The sequence below is a fragment of the Cetorhinus maximus genome, chromosome 5, assembly GCF_964194155.1.
Source record: "Cetorhinus maximus chromosome 5, sCetMax3.hap1.1, whole genome shotgun sequence".
NCBI lineage: Eukaryota > Metazoa > Chordata > Chondrichthyes > Lamniformes > Cetorhinidae > Cetorhinus > Cetorhinus maximus.
In genome coordinates this window covers 139,735,233-139,755,600 of record NC_135883.1, presented here as the reverse complement: position 1 = coordinate 139,755,600, position 20,368 = coordinate 139,735,233, and the positions used below count along the sequence as shown (strand labels likewise).

Below are 20,368 nucleotides of genomic sequence, written 5' to 3'. Positions count from 1 at the left end.
TTGGGCCTTGAAGTCCCACCCAGAATTTTCTGGCTACCCAGTGCTTCTCAGTGGTGTTCAGTTTGAAGTACAGATTCATCAGTTGAGGGACAATGATGGGTGGTAATCAGGAGGTTTAAGATGACATGAGACTTTATGGGGTCTAGCATCAGTATTGAGCACTCGGCAACTCCCTCCAACTGTATACCACTCTGTCTAGGTCTGTCCTGCTGTTGGGACAGGACATAACCAGGATTGGTAATTGAGGCATCTGGGACATTGAATATTGCCCTACAGCCAATGAGAGCGACTGTCAGGCTGTTGCTTGACCAGTCTGAAGGACAAGCCCTCCCAATTTTGACAAGTCCCCAGCTGTTAGTAAGGAGGACTTTGCAGGGTTGACTGGATACAGTGTACCTTTTGTCATTTCTAGTGCTTAGGTGGATGCCACTGGACCATTGTTTCATTCCTCAGACTTTGTCAGTTTGCTAGGCCGTTTCCAAGGGCAGTTCAGTCGATACCTGGCCTCCTGACCCACAACATAAAGACAACTGATTTTTCCTTCCCCAAAGGATATTGTGAACCAGGTGAATTTTTATGACCGTTGCCATTATTGGAACTAGCTTTTAATTCCAGATTTATTGATTGAATTTGAATTTCTTACCCTTACCCCCAGAACATTAGCCTGGGCCCCCAGTCCAGTAAGGTTACCACTGCTTTGTCCCCATATTTCAAAGGCCATAAAACACTTGATATGTTTGATTATGAAAAGCCAAAATACAATTGCAAGTCTTTAAAGCCTTTAATCTTTTGAAACATTTTTACAATGACTGGCCATTTCCCCTTGTGTATGTTCTTGTATTGAACTATTAATCCTGCTATGTTGAGCTGTCAAATCCTAGCTAATATTATGACCCCCATAGAGACCAATAACTTGAGATATTTGAATTCCCGGTGATCAACCTAAAGGAGTAGCATGACTAGACTTCAAGTTTTAAGACTTCTACTGTAAAAACCAAAAGCAACATAAACTAAACATTACCTATTAGGCAGCACAAATGTTGTGCGCAGCTGAACTGTGCTTCTGATATGATGTTAAATGGAGGTTCTGTATGTCACCTCAGATGGAAATAAGATTCCATGCTCCTAATTTAAGGAGCTGAGAAGTTCTCCTTGCTAATGGTAATTCAACTAATATCTCAAACATTACCTACTAAGCAAAGTCCCATGAGCAATGTGGCATGCCCAAATTGGTTGCAGTTTTAAACATTTGGGTTCAAAAACTCTGGGTTGTAAAGCACTTTTCCTGGAAGGTGAGTTTTAATCACTTATCCTGATATTAACATTTAATTGTTAAACTGGCATTTTCTACAGAAATGCACCCCCAGCAGAGAGCACCTAGTTATTAATTTGATTCTACTCAACGGTGTGTTTGACATTTTAATTTTCATTTCTAAAATGGAATTATAAAGGCCAGGTTTATTATGAATTTTGATTTTTGGCAATTCAATAGAATATGCAGATACTGATCATGGACACAAGCCTCTCCAGTAGCTTTTTATAACAAAAGGCTCTTTTGGCTGTCAAATGGAAAAACTTTTCTAGAGATTTTCTGTACCTAAGTAATGAACAATCTCAGTAAAATCAAGCTGTTCACCTGTGCATTGAATTTTCAATATTGCTGCAAGCATTCCACTTGATTCATGTTTTGTAAGGTTACCACTTAGTCCAAGACAACACTGTAGATTGAAAATAGCACTTGAGTGCCTATTGAAAAAGCTGAAGCTTTGGAAAAAAAAGTGCATTGCCAAAATGGAATATTAAAGCAGGTCAAACCTTGCTGTTGTACAAAATGGAAAAATAAAACTTTTGCTCAGTTGGGAAATAAGGCAAGAAGCACTTGTGCATTTGTTCACCTAGTATGTCACCATAGCAGAGGTTGATGTCAACCAATTGTCTTATGAAGTACACAATAGTATTCTATTGACTGGACAATGCATAAATTTTGTTCCAAGTTTTATGAATACTTTCACTTGAGTACCATTTTAGATGCTTGCTTATTTGAAGCTTAAACCGCTTTTAATATTTGAGGGGCAGGTGGCATGGGAATGTTGGCCAGGTGCCTTTCTCTATTTCTTAAATCTTTGAACTTGCGTTACACTTGAATATTTAAAGTGATTAAACATTTGTCTTAGTTTAGGCATTAAAGAGGACATCAAGTTTTTCCCTAAACAAAAATAAAAATACCTGGAAAAACTCAGCAGAACTCTTCTGTTGAAGAGTCATACGGACTTGAAACGTTAACTGTGTTCCTCTCCGCAGATGCTGCCAGACCTGAGTTTTTCCAGGTATTTTTATTTTTGTTTTGAATTTCCAGCATCTGCAGTTTTTTGCTTTTATCAAGTTTTTCCTGTTGGAACAGCCCCTTTGCTGCAAGGCGTGAGATTGAGTTGCAACCGTTTACTATTCTTCAGTAGAAATACTTGTGTAGAGGCTAGATCTCACAATGCACTCTCCAAATGCATTTCACTAATACAAGTAAGCTGTAGCTGTTCAGTGTTGTCCTTGAAAGGTGTTCTGAAGCTTTAGTAAATTGCACCTTTTGAACTGCATGAGAAGCTTTACCAAGCTCTTCACCTTCCACTAAACCTTGAACCAAAGAAAACTGAGCAAGAACTCTTTCACCCTGCACCTTTGGAACCTGACTCATTTGAAAGCTATGTTCAGTGATTTAAGGCAATGCTGTCATTTTTCTTGGCCACTGGGGTACAATACACAATACTTGCCAGAAATTGTACTGTAGGATGCTTCTTTCAATGCTTTTATTGCATTGTCTTTTTTTGTTTGGCTTTCCACTTCCCCACTACCAAACAGAGCTGACTCTTCTGCAGACAGTGAATAGCCTGTTGATATAACCCCTTCTGGTTTAGATTCTACTATTTGGGAATTGAGATTTTAATTCTAAACCATTTTTATAGTTTAGAACTTAGTTGTGGCCTGGCACTTTGTCATTGAGGTGGGGAGGGCTAAATTTGGCTAAATATGTTTAATGACTTGAAACAAGCATCAAACTTTCCAATGTTAATGCTAGTTGAGATGGTTAACCCTTCCTCAGGCAGGAAATAAGATACTGCTGTGTAGAGATGGCTGGTTGTTTTTGTGCTGAGGCAGCCAGCTATTGTGCTAACAGTATGGCCTGGAACTATTCTAGTCAAATTTTATTTGACCAGTCCATGTTTTTGAAATGATGCAAATTTGTAGGCACCTATCACTTGATCAAAACAACCAATGTATCTGAAGTAATTTCTGTTAATCTGAATGGTAGAAGTTTATTGTCCTGGTTGAGATGAGCTCTTCAGGCTTAGTGGTCTCTTTGGACTTTAAGTTCCTCATTTTTAACTCTACTTCCCTGAATTGACTGCCTCCATTTGAGATGAGCAAAGACCCTGCAATACCAACTTGTGTAACACACCTCAGACTTCAAAAATCTATGTTAAGTACTTAATTTATGTAGAAATTTGAATGTTGTGCTACTAGTTTCTTGTACTGCTAGCTTGTTTTTGCTTTTGTCTAAATTGCTTCATTACCTCGAATGACCAGGTATTTCCAGTGCTCTGCCAAATCAACACGATTAAGGAATTTTTTTGCACTAATTTAAAAATAATTGCACTGGAAGCCAGCCCTCAAACTAGCCCCAGATCAAATTTGCATTAATTTCCTCTTTTAAAGTTGCTGAAACTCTGCCCGGTTGCACAGTTCATGGAAGATTTCATCTTGAGCAAAAAGCACTTTGGAAAGTTGTTCATTTAAGTGATTTATGGAAAATTTTGGGGGAGCCAATCACTTCTCCAATGAGCAGGAGGTGGTGAACTGTTCATATCCAGTCTTGAATATTGTGGTAAACTGCTAATTGAGAGAGCTGGAACTTGCATCAGAGCTTTTCTACTCTTGAAAATCCATCATACCTTTAACTCTGTTCTAATAACCTGTCTAGGAACTAGAATTGATAACTTTTTAAAAAATGTATTAATGTGGTTCCTGGAAATGTTGGTGACCTTCCACTTTTCCACTTTGTCAAAAATAGTTATGAAGTTTTGGGAAGTGCTGAATGTGAAATTCAGCAAATGGAAAAGGAAGGAACATCAAGCCCTGTACAATTTTCATCAAAAGTATACTGATAAAATAGATGCTTCAAAATTGTGTGCGATGGGGATGACAGCCATTATATTTGGATTGTATTTTTTTGCAATTCTTAGCACTCCATGCTTGATATTTCCATGGATGTCCACCTCCCTCATTGTTATTAAAGTTACTATCCAGCTAGACTACATCAGCTTCAGTCCTGCATTGAGACTCCTATACACTTTCCTAGCACAATTTTCTAAGCAAAGTGAGAATGGATTTGTCTGCTTTCTAACCAAAGGGGCATTTGAGGCCACTTGTAGCAACAATAATTGCTGGCTGTGATCATTTTTAGTTCAGCTCAACACATGAGGATGGAACCAGAGACATTCTTGTCTGCTTTGTTGCTTAGTTAAACAACTATCCAACATCAGGCCCTGAATGTTCGATTTCTAAATGGCATTTTTTTAAAGCAAGGTCAGCTAAAGATTAGTGCCATGAAGCTAGAGCACAAGTGAAGTTATTGCACTTTGACAATAGACTAGATGTCTTCTGCCTTTTTTTTTCCTGTCGATGGGTGAATAAAGAATGAGTGAGAGGTGTCAGAAGTTCAAAAAGGAAATTTTCAAGGCAAATTAATATGGATTATCCTCTCCAGTCAAACATTGTACCTGTAACCATAATCTGTTCCAGGGATTAACTTTTATTATAGACTTCCGTGCCCACAGGTAAAAACTCTCAGGGGAGGCTTTTTAGCTAGGTTGATCTTTACACCAAGTAAAATAGAAGCTAATCTCTTTGTAATTTGAGAGAAGGTATTTAAAATGCAAGGTCCCATTTTTACATCGGTATTGTAAAGGTTTTGTTCAATGTGTTTAAGACTCTCTCAAAGACCCAATGGTTTGTCAAGGTGAGGAAGGGCAAGTTTAGGTTTTAATAAAAAACCTAATGGGTGAAATTAGATAACTTTAATCCAGAGTCCAATTGGTGCAAATGAACTGCTTGCTGTCTTTAAAAGAGAGCATGTATGACTTTATGTAGACAGTTTTCAACACAAATCCATGAATGTAGCAGGACCCTTCTAGTCAGAACTGACATTCAGACAATTGAGTAATTTGGTTAAATGTGTTAAATTTTGTTTAATTTGTTAACTCACTTAGCATTTGGAGCCAGGACAGGGTGGGCCAGTGAGTGTTGTGGGGAGGAGTCAAGCTAGGAGTCTTGTCAAAGCAATTAGATTAAACTCTCAAATTGATAATTATACAAACTATTAAAACAAAGTTCAATAATAACCAATTATTGGTTGTATTTAAATTATAGCTTGTTTCCTATAGTCTCAAATGTAAACCTGTCTGGCTGTTTTATCATGGCTTCAATTTTCTTCAATCAGACCTTGACTTAAAGTCTTAAGTCACTCTTTAACTGATTTTTGTCTTGAAGTATGGTTTTTGTTTACCTAGATACTGTGCTAACTTCCCAAATTTAGCATTCAAAGTTAATGCACTGGCTTCAAGTTCACAAAATGCTGGGAATCATCAACTTGCACTATATAAATAAAGCATCCCAAGGAGCTTCACAGGAGTAATAAACCAATATATGACCGCTACAAAAGAGATTGGGTCAGATGACATCAAAGTAGAATTGGTGGTCAGGGTGAGAGTTGAGACCACAAATTATAACTGGGGCTCAATGGAAACAAACTGGAATTGAAGTTAATTATTACATAGCAATATGACTAACTGCTGATTTGGGAATTCAAATGAAGTAAATACAAAATCCTTGAATGCAGAAGGAACTAGGGTATTTTCAGTAAAATGTTAATGGAAATCTACAACACTTGTTGCCACAGTTCTTGAGTTCTGTCCACCCTGCCTTCCAGTGAGATCCTGAGTAGCCCCTATTTTTTTATGGTGGAGTCTTTTGGGCTCCTTTAATGACCCTGGAGGGCAGGTGAATCTGCCAGCAGAGTGGGCAGGGTGCTGACTCTCCATGTTCCACTGCCATGTCATAGGTAGCCTCAAACTCCATCTGCCTCCCCAGCTCGTTGCCTCTACTTGTCCACACCCCCTCCCCTCTAGCCTGTCTGAGTAGGCAGTCTTACCACCTCCCTGGCTCCCCACTCCTTTTCTCAAAGGGTGATAGGCACTCCGCCTTCCACTAACTCATTTTAAAAACCCCACTGCTTTACATTTTAATCCCTTCCTTTCTCTTTTTGTTTCCCCTTTTGTCTATTGACACCAACTTCATAAGGAATAAGTCTATTCTATCCTCAATATTGAACAGGCCAACCCCCTACTTTTTGCCTAAAACTTGGACCCATAAAACTCTACCATATACATTAGTGTATAAGTATCAATGAGAAAATCAAGGTGGACCTAATGTTTTTCAAATTTTTACTAATTTGAGTAAAGCCATCAATTTAAGATATGTAGAATTAAGAATTTCTTCGATTATGGATTCTTGAAATCTGTTCCTCAAATCAGGCTCTAACCATAACTGAGGTATAGCTATGCCACCTCAAATTTATTTTACGTAATCATTTGAAGCCATAATAATTAGGCTTTTCTCCCCACAAGAAAGCCATATTTAAATTTTGGCCAGTTTTCATGTTAATGTGAGCCAACTGGAAAAGGTTGGGAGCTGCAAATGAGATGTCGGTTGCAGACCCTGGCTAAGGGCCTAGGCAACTGAAAGCACTGGTGGAGCAATTAAAATCAAGGATGCTTGCAGCCAGGATTAGGTGGGTGCATCTTGAAGGGCTGTGGGGAGGTGTCAGCTGTGGCTCAGTTCATAGCACCCTCGCCTTTGAACCAGAGGGTTGTGGGTTCATGTCCCACTCCCGGAAACCAAGAACTGTGATTGTACTCGAAAGAGTTGCAATCTGTGACTGTTGATAACTCGAAAGAGTTTGAAGGGCTGTGGGCTGGATGAAATTGGGTGGGGGAGGGGTGAAGCCAGAGCAGGATTTGAAAACTAGGATTAAAAATAGACATTAAGGTCAGTGAGCACAGGTGGTAGGGGAATGGGACTTGATATAAGTTAAAACATGGGAGTGGAGTTTTGGATGAACAAGTTTTGAGGGTAGAATGAGTCCAACCAGGAGTGAGTTGGAATAATCAAGTCAAGATAACAAAGGCATGAATGATGGTTTCAGCAGCCATGAGCTGAGACATGAATAAAATTGGGCAATGCAATGGAGGTGGAAATAGATGGTCTTGGTGATGGTGTGGCTGGAAGCACTTTGGTCAAAATGGCACCAAGGTTATGAGCATGTTGGTTTAATCTGTCAGCCAAAGGGATGGGGCCAGTAACTAGGGAATTGGGTTTGGAGAGGACAGTACAATGGCTTCACTTTTCCCAATATTTGAAAGCAACTTCTTGCTCAGTACTGTATCAGATCAGCAATCTTAATTTTGCAACAGTATAGGAGTTGAGGTGGTGATGAAGTAGGGGAATCCATGTACATTTTTAAATTGCAAAGGCAGCATGTAGATCAGAAATACAAGGGAGGATACCCATTGTTGGATAATAAAACCAGTGCCTATCTGCTTGTGTGTGGGCCTAAGATCCCATTCTCCTGTTTACAAAATGATTTTCCTGTTGTCTGGGACAAGTTTCCCCCATATCCTATTAAAAATAGATCAACTGGTCTGCTTTTTACTCTATCTTACTCTGTACCATTGGGTACTGTGCCTACAATATGCACACCAAAAGCAATTCATTGAATGTAAATGTTTTAAGATATCTTGGGTATTGGATAAATATCAGTGGTCAGGAATCTCCAATACGCGCCTCCTAAAGATTCTGGGAAGTGGTGAAATTTGAATAAGACCTTGGTTAGGTTGCAGTTCTGTAGGGTTAGGGCTGTGGAAAAGGTGCAACATAGCATGGCTGCTTATCCTAAAGAATCTACTGTACTTGCAGGAACTCATTTGATGGAGCTGACATAAGTGACGGGCATATTGTTTGAGGGGAAATTCCTATTTGTATCCATTTGAATTGAACATTAATTTGGATTAATCCTAGGGCAAGAAATTTATTTCCATTGCAGGGCTTGCAATTTAGAATTTGTTTCTCCATTTTATTTTACTTTCACTCTCCTCCAATGACTCCTTTTCTCTTTCCCTCATTGCTGTTATCTGCTTGCACTTCCAAAAAGTTGAAGTGCATTTGAGTTGAAAGGTGCAGAAAAATGTGTAAAAGGGATATCAAGACTTGGCTCTGACTCATTTTAACCTCTTGTCTATCTAATCCCACATGATTATCCCTTAATATTTTAATGCCATTTCTCTCCTACCTACATCTTGAATGGGGAGAAGGGGAAATCTTAAATGTCTTGATACAAGAGTGACCACTCCTGACTTTTTAAAATAATGCCAGTGTTTTTTAAAGGCTGTGTATCTTCCAAAATACCAACCGCCAACTATTTTCATTGTACTTTAACTGCCCTTGGAAATATCATTCAGTTTCTTTTCACTGACCGCACCATTTTAAGTTCCTGATTGCACATTTTGGATCTTTATTTTTCAGACTAATCTCCCAATATTCAAGCTGAAGGAATCTTCTGTCAGAAGAAGATACAGTGACTTTGAGTGGCTGAGAAATGAGCTTGAAAGGGAAAGTAAGGTAAAACTGTTTGGTTTTTCTCTACTATTTTGATGTTTAGATGAATATTCAAATTAGCAGCTTTTGACTGAATTTGGTTCTCTAGCAGACTTCTTGGTCTTGCCACCACTGTCTCCACCCCAAAGGAGGAATATACATTTATGCCCAAATGACTGAACTTGAGGCCCCAGTATTTGTTTTATTTGGATGTCCCATTTTGTCATACTGCCATGTAAGATACACCACCTATCTAACTCAGTTTTTAAAGCTGTAATACTATCAAAATGTCATTTGAAACTTCTGAACAGAGAACTGAATTGCCAGTCAGCTGAATTATCATTTTGTAATCTATTTTTGGATTTTTCTGTTTTTGGGTGTGGAGCATGGTAATCTTGTACCTGTGGGTCATGACCCTTAGTTGATTGGAGATTATAACAATGTTCCAAAGATTGATGGACGGGTCACTATTACAAAATATTAACAAGACATCATTTTCGATGGTCAGTTAATCAGGAGCAGATTAAGCTGAGATTGGCTCCATGCAGCTGAAGTGTTGCTGTTGTGCTTTGAGGGGGCTGGGGCTCAAAAACCCTGGGAGATGTTAGCAGCTCTGTGCTGGGGAGAGTTGGGACTCCAAGGCCCAGGACAGTGGTGTTTTCAGAGCAGCTAGAGTGCTGGGGTTGTGTCAGTGATTAATTGATAGCTCTGTGAAGCTGACATTTGAGGCAAAGAGCCTTGTAAGCAGCAGTTCTCTACTAGAGAGCTGATGATTAGATGCTGGAATGCAGCCATCTGAGATTGGGAGGCAAGCAGTCACTGGGGTGGCCTGAGTTGGAGTTGCTTTTGAGGGAAATCAGAGGCTGTATACTCAGATAGGAGCTTAAAATCCCTTGAGGAAGAAGGTTTTAGAGTTTTTGTGACCCACAGTGATTAGACATCTGGGTGGGTTGCTGAGAATTTGTGTTTGTCATTTAGTGTAGTTTGTGATGTATTCAACCAACTGTTAATTCATGTCTGTTTATTTCTGGATGTTAGAGTATAAGATAGTATGGACTGTTTGCTCTGACTGAATAGTAAAATTCCTTTTTATTTAAAACCTTGGAATCTGTAAGTAACTGGATTTCAAATTTGTCTACTTTTAACAGTTACTAGTCCCTAACCAGATCACAGCAGAAATTTGGGAGTCTTGACCAGTGTCATAGGGGTTGTCTGGTGGTGTAATTCATTTTAATGTTAATATTTAGGCTTAAAGTCTTCCTTTACATGGAACAGTGATTTGAATTGCTACTAGCCACGTAATCCAGTAACTTGTGAAATTTAAAGCATCTGAGTCAAGGTTTGCTGTGCTTATACAAATGCTATTTTGAAGAAGTGCACAAATTAAACCAGACTCTTGGGTAGTGAGAGAACCTGAAGTGTTCTTTAGTGATTTTTTTCAGTTCATGAGTATTAACTGAAGGTGCAGTTATACTGCAGACATTGATGTATTTTTACACTGCCTGGCTACAGTTGGGATTCTCTAGGTTCAGCAGGAATGAATGCATGCACAGCTCTTTGGATGGAGCAGCTTAACTGCTGATGACCTGATGCCCAGCACAATTGTATTCAACCTGTAACCTAATGGCCTGGCATATCCTTCCTCTACTGATACCAACAAGCCAGGATCAGCCCTGGTTCCATGAGTTCAGGGAGCACAGCAGAAGAGGCATCAGACATAGCCCTGTGATGTAGCTTCCAGATTGGCACTTCATTTCAGCTATGTGCATACTTGACAGTGGAAGCTGCCTGCCATAGATGAGCTAAATGATCCATGACCAATGAGTCAGATCAAAGCTCTACAGTCTTGCCATAATCAGTCATGATTGGACAGCTAAACAACTAATCAGAGGTGGCAACTCCACAAATGTCCCTGGGGTGAGGGTGTTCCACATCAGTGCAAAAGAAAAAGCTAAAGCATTTGCAGCCATCCTCAGGTGGCAGTACAGAATGGATGATCTATCTCTGCCTCATGAGAGTGCCAACATCACATGCTGGTCGTCAGCTAATTTGATTCACTCCGTGATACCAGGAAATGGTAGAAGGCACTGGATATAGCAATGTTGATGGGGCCCTTACAACATTTCAGCATTAGTACTTGTGCTCCAGAGCTAGCCAGAGGCCCAGTCAAGCTGTTCAGTACAACTACAACACTGACATTTACCCATAATGTGGAAAATTGTCCAGGTATATCCTGTCTACAAAAAAGGACAACGCCAATCTGGCCAATTGTTGCCCCATCAGTCTACTCATCAGCAAAGTGATGGAAGGTGTCACCAAGTGCAGTCAGGTGGTACTTAGCAATAACCTGCTTACAGATGCTCATTTGGGTTCCTCCAGGGACACTTGGCTCCTGACCTCATTACAGCCTTGGTCCAAACATGGGCAAAAGAGCTGAACTTGAGGTGAGAATGACTGTCCTTGACATCAAGACAGCATTTGACAGTGTGGCATTGAGGAGCCCTTGTAAAGTTGAAGTCAGTGCTAATTGGTTGGAGTCATACCTAGCACAAACAGGTTTTTGGAGGCTTGTCATTTCTGCCCCAGGGAAAACTGTCTTAAGTAACTCCTGCAATGTACTAGACCTGACCATTTTTTAGCTGCTTCAATGACCTTCCCTTAAGGTCAAGTGGAAATGTTTGTTGATTGGGCTGACAAGTGGCAAGTAACATCCTTGCCACAAGTGCCAGGCAAAGATCATCTCCAAGAGAATCTAAATGTAACAATCTTCCCTTGACATTCAATATCATTACCATTGCTGAATCCCTCCCCATCAACATCCTGGGGGTGACCATTGACCAGAAACTGACCTGGCCCAGCCACATAAATATTGTGCTGTGGCAACACCAAGTCACAAACCATCCTGACTTGTAAGTATCACTAGTCAACTTCCTTTGGTCACAGCACTTTGGGTGTACCTACATCAAGGCAGCTCACCACCTTGAGGTCATTAGGGATAGGTAATCATTTTTGCCAGTGCTATCATCCCATGAAAGAATTAAAGTGGGTAGGAGTGTCTTTTTTAAATTTGTTCATGGGATGTGGTGTCACTGGCTAGGCCAGCATTTATTGACACTCCCTAACTGACCTTGAAGGTGGTGGTAAGCTGCCTTGAACTGCTGCAGTACATGGTGTAGGTACACCTACAGTGCTGTTAGGGAGTTCCAGGATTTTGACCCAGCAACAATGAAGGAACAGTGATGTGTTTCCAACTTGGGATGGCAAGTGGCTTGGAGGTGAACTTCCAGGTGGTGTTCCCATGTCTGCTGCCCTTGTCCTTCTAGATGGTGTTGGTCATGGGTTTGGAAGGTGCTGTCTAAGGAGGCTTGGTGTTCCTGCAGTGTATCTTGTAGATGCTGTACACTTCTGCCACTCAGTGGTGGTGAGTGTGGATGGGGTGCCAATCAAGCGGGCTGTTTTGTCCTAGATGTCAGCTTTTGTGGTGTTGGAGCTGCACTCATGCAGGCAATTGCAGAGTATTGCACCACACTCCTGACTTATGCCTTGTAGGCAATGGATGGGTTTTGAGTCAGGTGAATTTCTGCCTGCAGAATTCTCAGCCTCTGATTTGCTCTTGTAGCCACAGTATTTAAATGACTGGTTTGGTTTCTGGTCAATGGTTACCCCTAGGATGTTACTGGGAGCTTCAGTGATAATGTCATTGCAAGTCAAGGGGAGATGAACATATGAACAAGGAACATGAGTAGGCCATTCAGCCCCTCAAGCCTGCTCCTCCATTTAATAAGATCATGGCTGATAGCCTCAAATCTGCATCCTGCTATCCCAGAACCTGTCACCCCTTGCTTACCAAGAATCTATCCACCTCTGCCTTTAAAAATATTCAAAGATCCTGCTTCTTCCTCTTCAGGAAGAGCTCATGATCCTCAGAAAAAATTTCACCTAGTCTGTTAAAGTAAGGGGTCGCCCATTTTAAAAAGTGACCCCTACTTCTAGATTCTCATAGAGGAAACATCCTCTCCACATCCACCCAGTCAAGTCCCCTCAGCATCTTGTGTTTCAATCAACTTGCCTCTTACTTTTCTAAACTCCAGTGGATACAAGCCTCACCTGTCCATCTGTTGCTCAGGACAACCTGCCCATTCCAGGCATTTAGCCTGGTATGGTGACCAATACTATACAGTACTCCAGATGTGTCTCTAGTGCTCTGTATAGCTGAAGCATAACCTCCCTACTTTTGTATTAATTTCCTTTGCAATAAATGATAACATTATACTAGCTTTCCTGATTACTTGCATACTAGCCTTTTGCGGTTCATGCATTAAGACACCCAGATCCCTCTGCATCTGAGCTCTGCAATCTCTCTCCATTTCAATAATATGCTTTTATTCTTCATGCCAAAATGGACAATTTCACATTTTCCTCATAATCCATTTGCCAGATCTTCGCCCACTCACTTAACCTATCTATCTTTTTGTAGCCTCCTTTGTCCTCGAGTTTACTTTCCTACCTATCTTTGTCATCAGCAAATTGGGCATCTATCACTTCATCCAAGTCACTTATATAAATTGTAAACAGTTGAGGTCCCAGCACTGATCCCTGTGGCACACCACTCATTACATCTTGCCAACCTGAGACCCATTTATGCCTACTCTCTGGCTGGCTAACAGGAAACAATCTTCTATACATGCCAATATGTTACCCCCTATACATGTGCTTTTATTTTCCACAATAACCTTTTGAGGCACTTTGGTTTTCCAGAAGGCATTTGATACAGTACATCCACCAGTCCCCCTTTATCCATAGACATTACTACTTCAAAGAACTCCAGTAAGTTGGTTAAACATGATTTCCCTTTAACAAAACTCTGACTCTGCATGATTACCTTGAACTTATCCAAGAGCCCTGCTATAGCTGCTTTAATAATAGCATACATTTTCCCTATGACAGACGTTAAGCTAACTGGCCTGTAGTTTCCTGCTTTGTCTCCCTCTTCTCTCTTTGCTCAATGCCCAGCACTTATGTGGCATGAATGATACTTGCTAATCAGCCCAAGCCTGAATGTTGGCCAGGCCTCACTACCTATGAGTGTGGACTGCTTCAGTAACTGAGGAGTTACAAAAGTGCAATGTGCAGCACCAATCATTGAACATCCCCCACAATGATTGATGGAAGGTTAGTGGTGATGCAGCTGATGTTTGGGCTGAGGGCACTACCCTGAGGAACTCTGCAATGATGTCCTGGAACTGACATGATTGACCTCCAAACACCTTCCTTTGTGCTATGACTCCAGCCAGTGGAGAGTTTTCCCCCCCAATCCTCATTGACTCCAGTTTTGCTAGGGCTCCTTGATGCCATACTCGGTCAAATGCTGCCTTGATGCCAAGGGCTGTCTCACACTCCTCACCTCTAGTTCAATTCTTTTGTCCATGTGTGTGAAGTTCCAGGAGATCAAATGGAGCCTTAGCACTTTTTTATTTAAAATCCATGCCTTAACCAAGTGGTGAGACCACTTCCTCCTGGGCATTCTTAACCAGTCCCTTTCAAATTCAGCTAAGAATCAAACTAAATTGAATCCTTACAACTGGACAAGTAATTGTTTAAGCACTTGTCTACATGTATTATGAATACCCTCTTTAGGTTGAGGGCACAGTCATATAATTGAGCAAGCAGTAATGTAGAAGGATGAAATGTGTTTTATTTAGCAAGGTGACCTGTAAGTTGTGTGGTGTGATCTCATGTTTTTTTATAAACTTCCTCATTTTGGTTAGCATTTCTATTCAACCTCTCCCACTAAATACAAACCATTAATGTTGAAATTTGAATGAACCAAGTGAAATTAAATGTTTTTTCAACTTGTTTCATTTCCCTTCACTGCCTTTTGAACTGAATAAGATTTTCAGCAAAGAACCAAAATTGTTTCATAGGATTAAATCTTATTGTAAACTCGGCCTCTGCTTATCTGACTAAATCCATTTGTTCCTGGCATTGTGGAACATGATTTTGGCTTCATTTAATTCCTTGATTAACTTGAGCAATGGTTGAACAGCTGTTGCAAGGTGTAACATTTGGGAAAGTACAAGTTAGCATGCATAAAATGTAGTTCCCATCTGTGATACCATACACATCATAGCACTGCTGTCTGGAATCAGTACTTCAACCACTCTTTGATCCAGCTTAGGAGAGTAGAAATGGAAGTAGATGTATTCTAAACCATTTCTGCCACAATTTTGGAGAATAACATCATGAAATATCACAACACTAATCAAAAGCCAGTTCAATATTTTCTAGCAGTTAGTGTAACTATCACTTAGTGTTTGGTTTCATCCTGGTTGACATCAAGGGGAGCTGCTTTAGCTTGCTCTGCAGTATCATTTGGACTTGTGCAGTACAATTGTTATACTTTGAGTATCCATGCCACGTAGTTGATCTGACTGAACTTCTGAATGTTGAGACAAGTGAACACAAATGGTGTGCCATCTTGCATTGCTGAAGCAGAAATCATTTTTTTAGGCAAGCAATGCCTCACTCTGTTCCATGACACAGCTTTGGATGCTTGATCCATTAATTTCCCTAGCTGGAAATGGTTTGTGCCATACACTTGTTATGCTTTTATGATTTCAAAGCTTTTTTTCACCTTAGGTTGTGGTGCCACCATTACCTGGCAAAGCACTGTTTCGTCAGCTTCCTTTTAGAGGTGATGATGGAATCTTCGACGATAGTTTTATAGAAGAAAGAAGACAAGGACTTGAACAGTTCATTAACAAGTGAGCAAAGCTTCCCTCTTTCTATGGTTTCTGCATTTTGTGTATAGTAGTAAATATACCCAAAGGAAATGTTGAAGTTCATTTGCTGTTTCAAATTGAGGACTCTGGGTTTTGTCTTAATTGCTACTAAAATGATGGCAAGCAGCAGTCCAGAAACATGTTCTACAAGAATGAAAGATAACACTGATATGCAGGATAATTTTTTTACTTTCAGAATGATTCCAGTATGAGGCTGAGGGCACAAGGGGTCTAGTTGAGTTTTTAATTTTATTGTTTTCCATGCATAATTTATGTAAATTTCCATTAACATTCTGTTGCTTTTTTAAAGTCTTGTGCTTTTTTTTCCCACTCACGTACTTATCTTTGGTCTAAGGTGGTCTTCGTTTAAAGTGAACAATAAAAAGTTTATGCCTGCAATTATTTGTGATTGCAGTTGCCATCTGTTTCATGTGTAAATGTGTGGCATGGCTATAGTTCTGAATAGTGAAGCTTGACAAGAAGTGTGTTAATTCTCATTTTGAGCATATAACAGATGTATTTAAAACCTTTACCAAATGATCAAGGATTGGGGAAATGGAAAAGGTAGTTGAAAATGGGTATGTTTGTTACATGGTCTCACTCTTTCAACGTGCAGATTAAGTCTCATTGGGTGAAATGTCAAAACATTGGCATTTTGTTTCTTATTGAAGGCTTCCTGGAAGCTTATCTACTCCTGATTACTTCAGCATTAATTCAGTTACCTCAGTTCATGTCTTGGGCAAAAGCCTTCATGTAGGGAAAATCTATGATGTGCATTGTTGCTATTTGAGAGGGTCAGTTTTATTGCCTGTGTACTGGTGCCTGAACAGTGCAGGCTGAAGAGATTGGTTGTCTACTGTTACTTGTATATGTGAAGTGTTCTTGGGTCTCAAGCTGTAATTGATTTTTTTTTGTGTCTTTGGTGCTTGCTCTTACTTGCATTTTCTTCAATAGCATTAAAACACTAGAATTAAAAAAACTAAAAATCCTTGTCCCATTCTAACATGGAAAAAATTAAAAACTTAATTTTGAGGGCGATCTAAGCAATTTTGGAGGACAGTATGCAAAAGTATCCTGAGCAAGAGGGAGAAATGAAGATCAGCACTGGGGGCTTTTGAAGCAACAGACTGGAAAAAAAAAAAAAGCCCTTCCACGTTCCAGGGGTCAGGCAGACCTGTAGGGAAATGTCTTGTACTTTGTTAAATTGTCTACAGGTGTCCTTTTTTTAATAAAGGTCACCAATGAAATCAGGAGTTGGAAATCAGATTGAAAACTATACATTTACCCCAAATCATCCTAATTGATGGAGCAGTCTGTAAGGGTGCATGCCCTGAAGTAACTGGTGTGATTTCAATGCCAAGTCTTACCTGGACCTGACTTTTTGAAGGGTTGAAGTTGGGAGATGTGAAGTATACTTCTGCATGCTGAAATATCCATGCTTCATGAACATAATGAGCACTTAAATGGGTGGTTGACATGAGATGCCCCATTTCCTTCAGCTTTGAGAGTGTTTAGAAAACCTCTGGGCAGGTCTCATTAGGCATTCTGACTTCTGTTGTAATCTTTATCTAACATGCGGCTAGGTCCATTTAACAAGTGCCAAAGCATATTTACAAAAGATATACAAGTCATTGGTACAACTGTACAATCAGTTCCAGGCAGTGATGTCACTTAAATACCAATTTTCAGTCAAGGTCAGATTTTAAGACTAATTCAATAACATCTGGGCATTAGGCTTTGAAGAAGCAGAGGATTGGATAACTTTTACCAAGAGGATCATCATTGTCCTGAAATCAGACTGCCATGTAAGGAGAAAAACAAATGATCAACTCAACTGCTTGACTATATAGATAGGTGATAAATCCTGGGCATTGCTAACCACTCTCTCAGGATGATAAGTAGCTTTCCAGTCTAATTTAATCTTGCCAGTTGGTGGTATATCTTGATTGTAATTTGAAAATCAACAATCCCAGTTGCTGAACAGAATTGAACTATAACTTCAAATTGCTAGATGATTTGTACTATTTAAATATTGGCTTTGAAGTACATTTAGAGCATGATTTGATGTCTGACTTTTTGATTTGGCATGGGATAATTAATTCATTCAGTAGCTTGCAAGCATCCACATTGAGAATGAGGTGTTCAATCCATTGATGTCCAAGTTTGGCCTGAAACTTTCACCCACCTTGGGCATAAGCTGGGTGGTAAACCCCAGTGTTCTTTAGTGTGGATGTGTGGTGAGGGGGTTAATTCCTTGACATTGAATGTAGCAGAATTCAGCATTTTTTTGCAACCTCAAGGACCTGAAAAGGTGTTAACTCTTATGCTGTCCTTTATGGTTGAGGTGTATTGGTGTGAAATTGGGTATAAGTTCCCTCTGACTTCTTTGGGGGGTTGTATGGGAGGGAGAAAAGGTTGCTGTATCTGTCCTGCTACAGTTCTCATTGTTTCTATTAAAGCTCATTGTTATCTAATTGTGATTTAATCCCACAATTGATATATGACAACTGTTGGAAGGAACTAATAAAAGACTAGCATGGCTTATCTTCCCACAGTTTTTTTGGAACCCAAGTTTTAGGGTTCAATCTGGAGCTTCCATGTGTGCTGCTTTGAACTGAACCATGCACCTGAGTAACCTAATTGCCAGCTATATTTGTTTAAGGTTGATATTCTCAGAGCCTTTTTAAAACCAAATATTTCCAGCAATAAAAGTTTGAATTGTTCACTGGAAGTCAGTGTTAGCTCAAATCATTAATTGATCCTTTTTACATTTCAGAGTTGCTGGACATCCTTTGGCACAAAATGAACGGTGTCTTCATATGTTCCTGCAAGAGGAAATCATAGACAAAAACTACACACCAGCAAAAGTGAAACATGCACAAACAGTGTGAATGGACTAAAACACTGATCTGTCCAAACAATCCTTCCATACCAATTGAAATTGCTGGTTTGGCTAATCCTCAATACATCTTTCTACTTATTGATATTTCTGAAAGCAGAACTTCATCTCAGGTGCAGATCACAAGCAAGAAAGATCTGCATTCAGGATTAGAGCTGGCCACTGTAATTTGGCTTTATATAACACTTTTTTGCTTAACATTCATTCTGAAGCCTTACATTTTCAGTAAAGAAATATGCTGATGTAATCTTTGTTCTTTGTGCCCAGATGTTACACTTGGCAGAAATTGCTGTCAGATGAACCTGTGGCATGAGTATAGCATTTCTAACAATTTTATCTGATGCTTCATCAGTTGAGAGTATTTTTATAATGCATGTGCTTTGTAAATTAAGAAAATCTAGCTGAAGGTTAAACATATTTGGCAAGATGTCTGTTTTTGGAGAAGTGCATGGTATATAGATGGTAAGACTCAACACCTCATTTGAGGCCACTTTGACATTTTCCTTTGAGTTCCTGGAATAGTCCTTCAGACTGATGTCAAGTTCATCTGAGACATGCTATATAGTCTCCCTTTTCTCCTTCCAAACTAGTAAAGCCCACATTCACATTTATATACTGCATCTGTACCTATGGCTGTTGTAGTAATTACTAAGTTTGTTCCCAATTTTGTATTGAAGTCATGATAGCTGAGTCTCAATACACTTCAGTTTGTCAAACACTAAGACTGATCCTCCTGTGTGAAGTTGAAATGTTTTCAAATAAAGTCCATATGAGAAAATGTTGACAAATCACCAATTGTTTTATGCAAACTGTTACTAATGCTTTGTAATATTTTCAGTTTAAAGAAATCCAGATTTAGTTTATTTTGATCATAGCATTAGCTTTCAGTCTGTCCCTTTATAACAATTCAACAAGGACCCTTTTTGATTGCAAGGAGAAAAAATTGGCAATTACATGAGGGGCCAAACAATTAAAATGAAAATGAACTAATTTCACTTTCAAAAAATAATTTAAACTTGCACTTCAGTGTAGTACTGAGTTGACTGCATTTGTCTGAAATATCTTCTGTAGAAATTTCAGCATTGGACTTCTCCACTTCAGATGACATAAGATCACCATTATTGAAAGAACAGCAAGGGAGCTGTCCATGTGCCTTAGTCTCGAGCAGCGGCACACAACTGTGAATGTACGAGCTACATCAGTTTAGTGTGGTTTTGCTTTGTAAATTAAGCTGCTGTTTTTGTTTGTGAAGTATCAACACTTTGAGGTCAATGCAATCTTTTGTATTTATAACTGGCTTCTGTTTGAATGTTACTTGCATGTCATGTTTGGAAATGAACTAGTTAACTATGCAACTGCTCCTGGAGCGCAGTAGCATTAAAATAGCAGATGATTTTGGACTTTTTAAAACCTGGTACATAGAAAACCACTATATTCTCAATAGATAACAGCTATTAGAGTTCAGTGCTGTATTCCAACAAGTTTATCAGCAAACAGTATGGGAAGAAGCTATGGTTTGATGTAGTCTGAGCCCAGAAGGAACATTTTGTGGCTTGGGCCTTAAAATTAGTGATTGGAATCATTGGCATACTAGTTTCTTGTAATGCAGCACTGCAACTTGCAGTACAGCACTTTAGTTCAATGATTGAATAATTTGCATATAAAGTTGACCTGCCAATTTGTCTTGCATTATGGTAATATCTTTATTCTTAAACTTGTGCCCATAACAATTAAACCTTTGAAATAACTTTCATTTCCAATCTGGTATTTGACATCATATATCAATTATATCAATTTAAAATGTATCCAAATCTGTATCATCCCATACCACACTATTTTATACATGGCTTATGCCCATGTGGCTTAAACAATGAGCTTGGAAAGGAATATCCTATTTTGGATCAAGTAGTAATGCATAATTTTAAGGAACAATTGAGATAATATGGAGGGAAAACCCTGTTAATGCCATTTGATCCAGCTGAAA

General features: G+C 39.4%; 1 protein-coding gene across 1 annotated transcript in view; it reads left to right on the top strand.

Annotated features, from left to right (window-relative positions):
* The window catches only part of snx3 (sorting nexin 3), a 43,625-nt gene extending 24,450 nt beyond the window's left edge, over positions 1-19,175 (top strand). Inside the window, exons 2-4 of the mRNA XM_078542533.1 lie at positions 8,632-8,727; positions 15,343-15,467; positions 18,262-19,175. Coding sequence (XP_078398659.1) covers positions 8,632-8,727; positions 15,343-15,467; positions 18,262-18,376 — 336 coding nt within the window. The 3' untranslated portion in view covers positions 18,377-19,175. The remainder of the gene's footprint in view (positions 1-8,631; positions 8,728-15,342; positions 15,468-18,261) is intronic.
* The last annotated feature ends 1,193 nt before the right edge of the window (positions 19,176-20,368 follow it).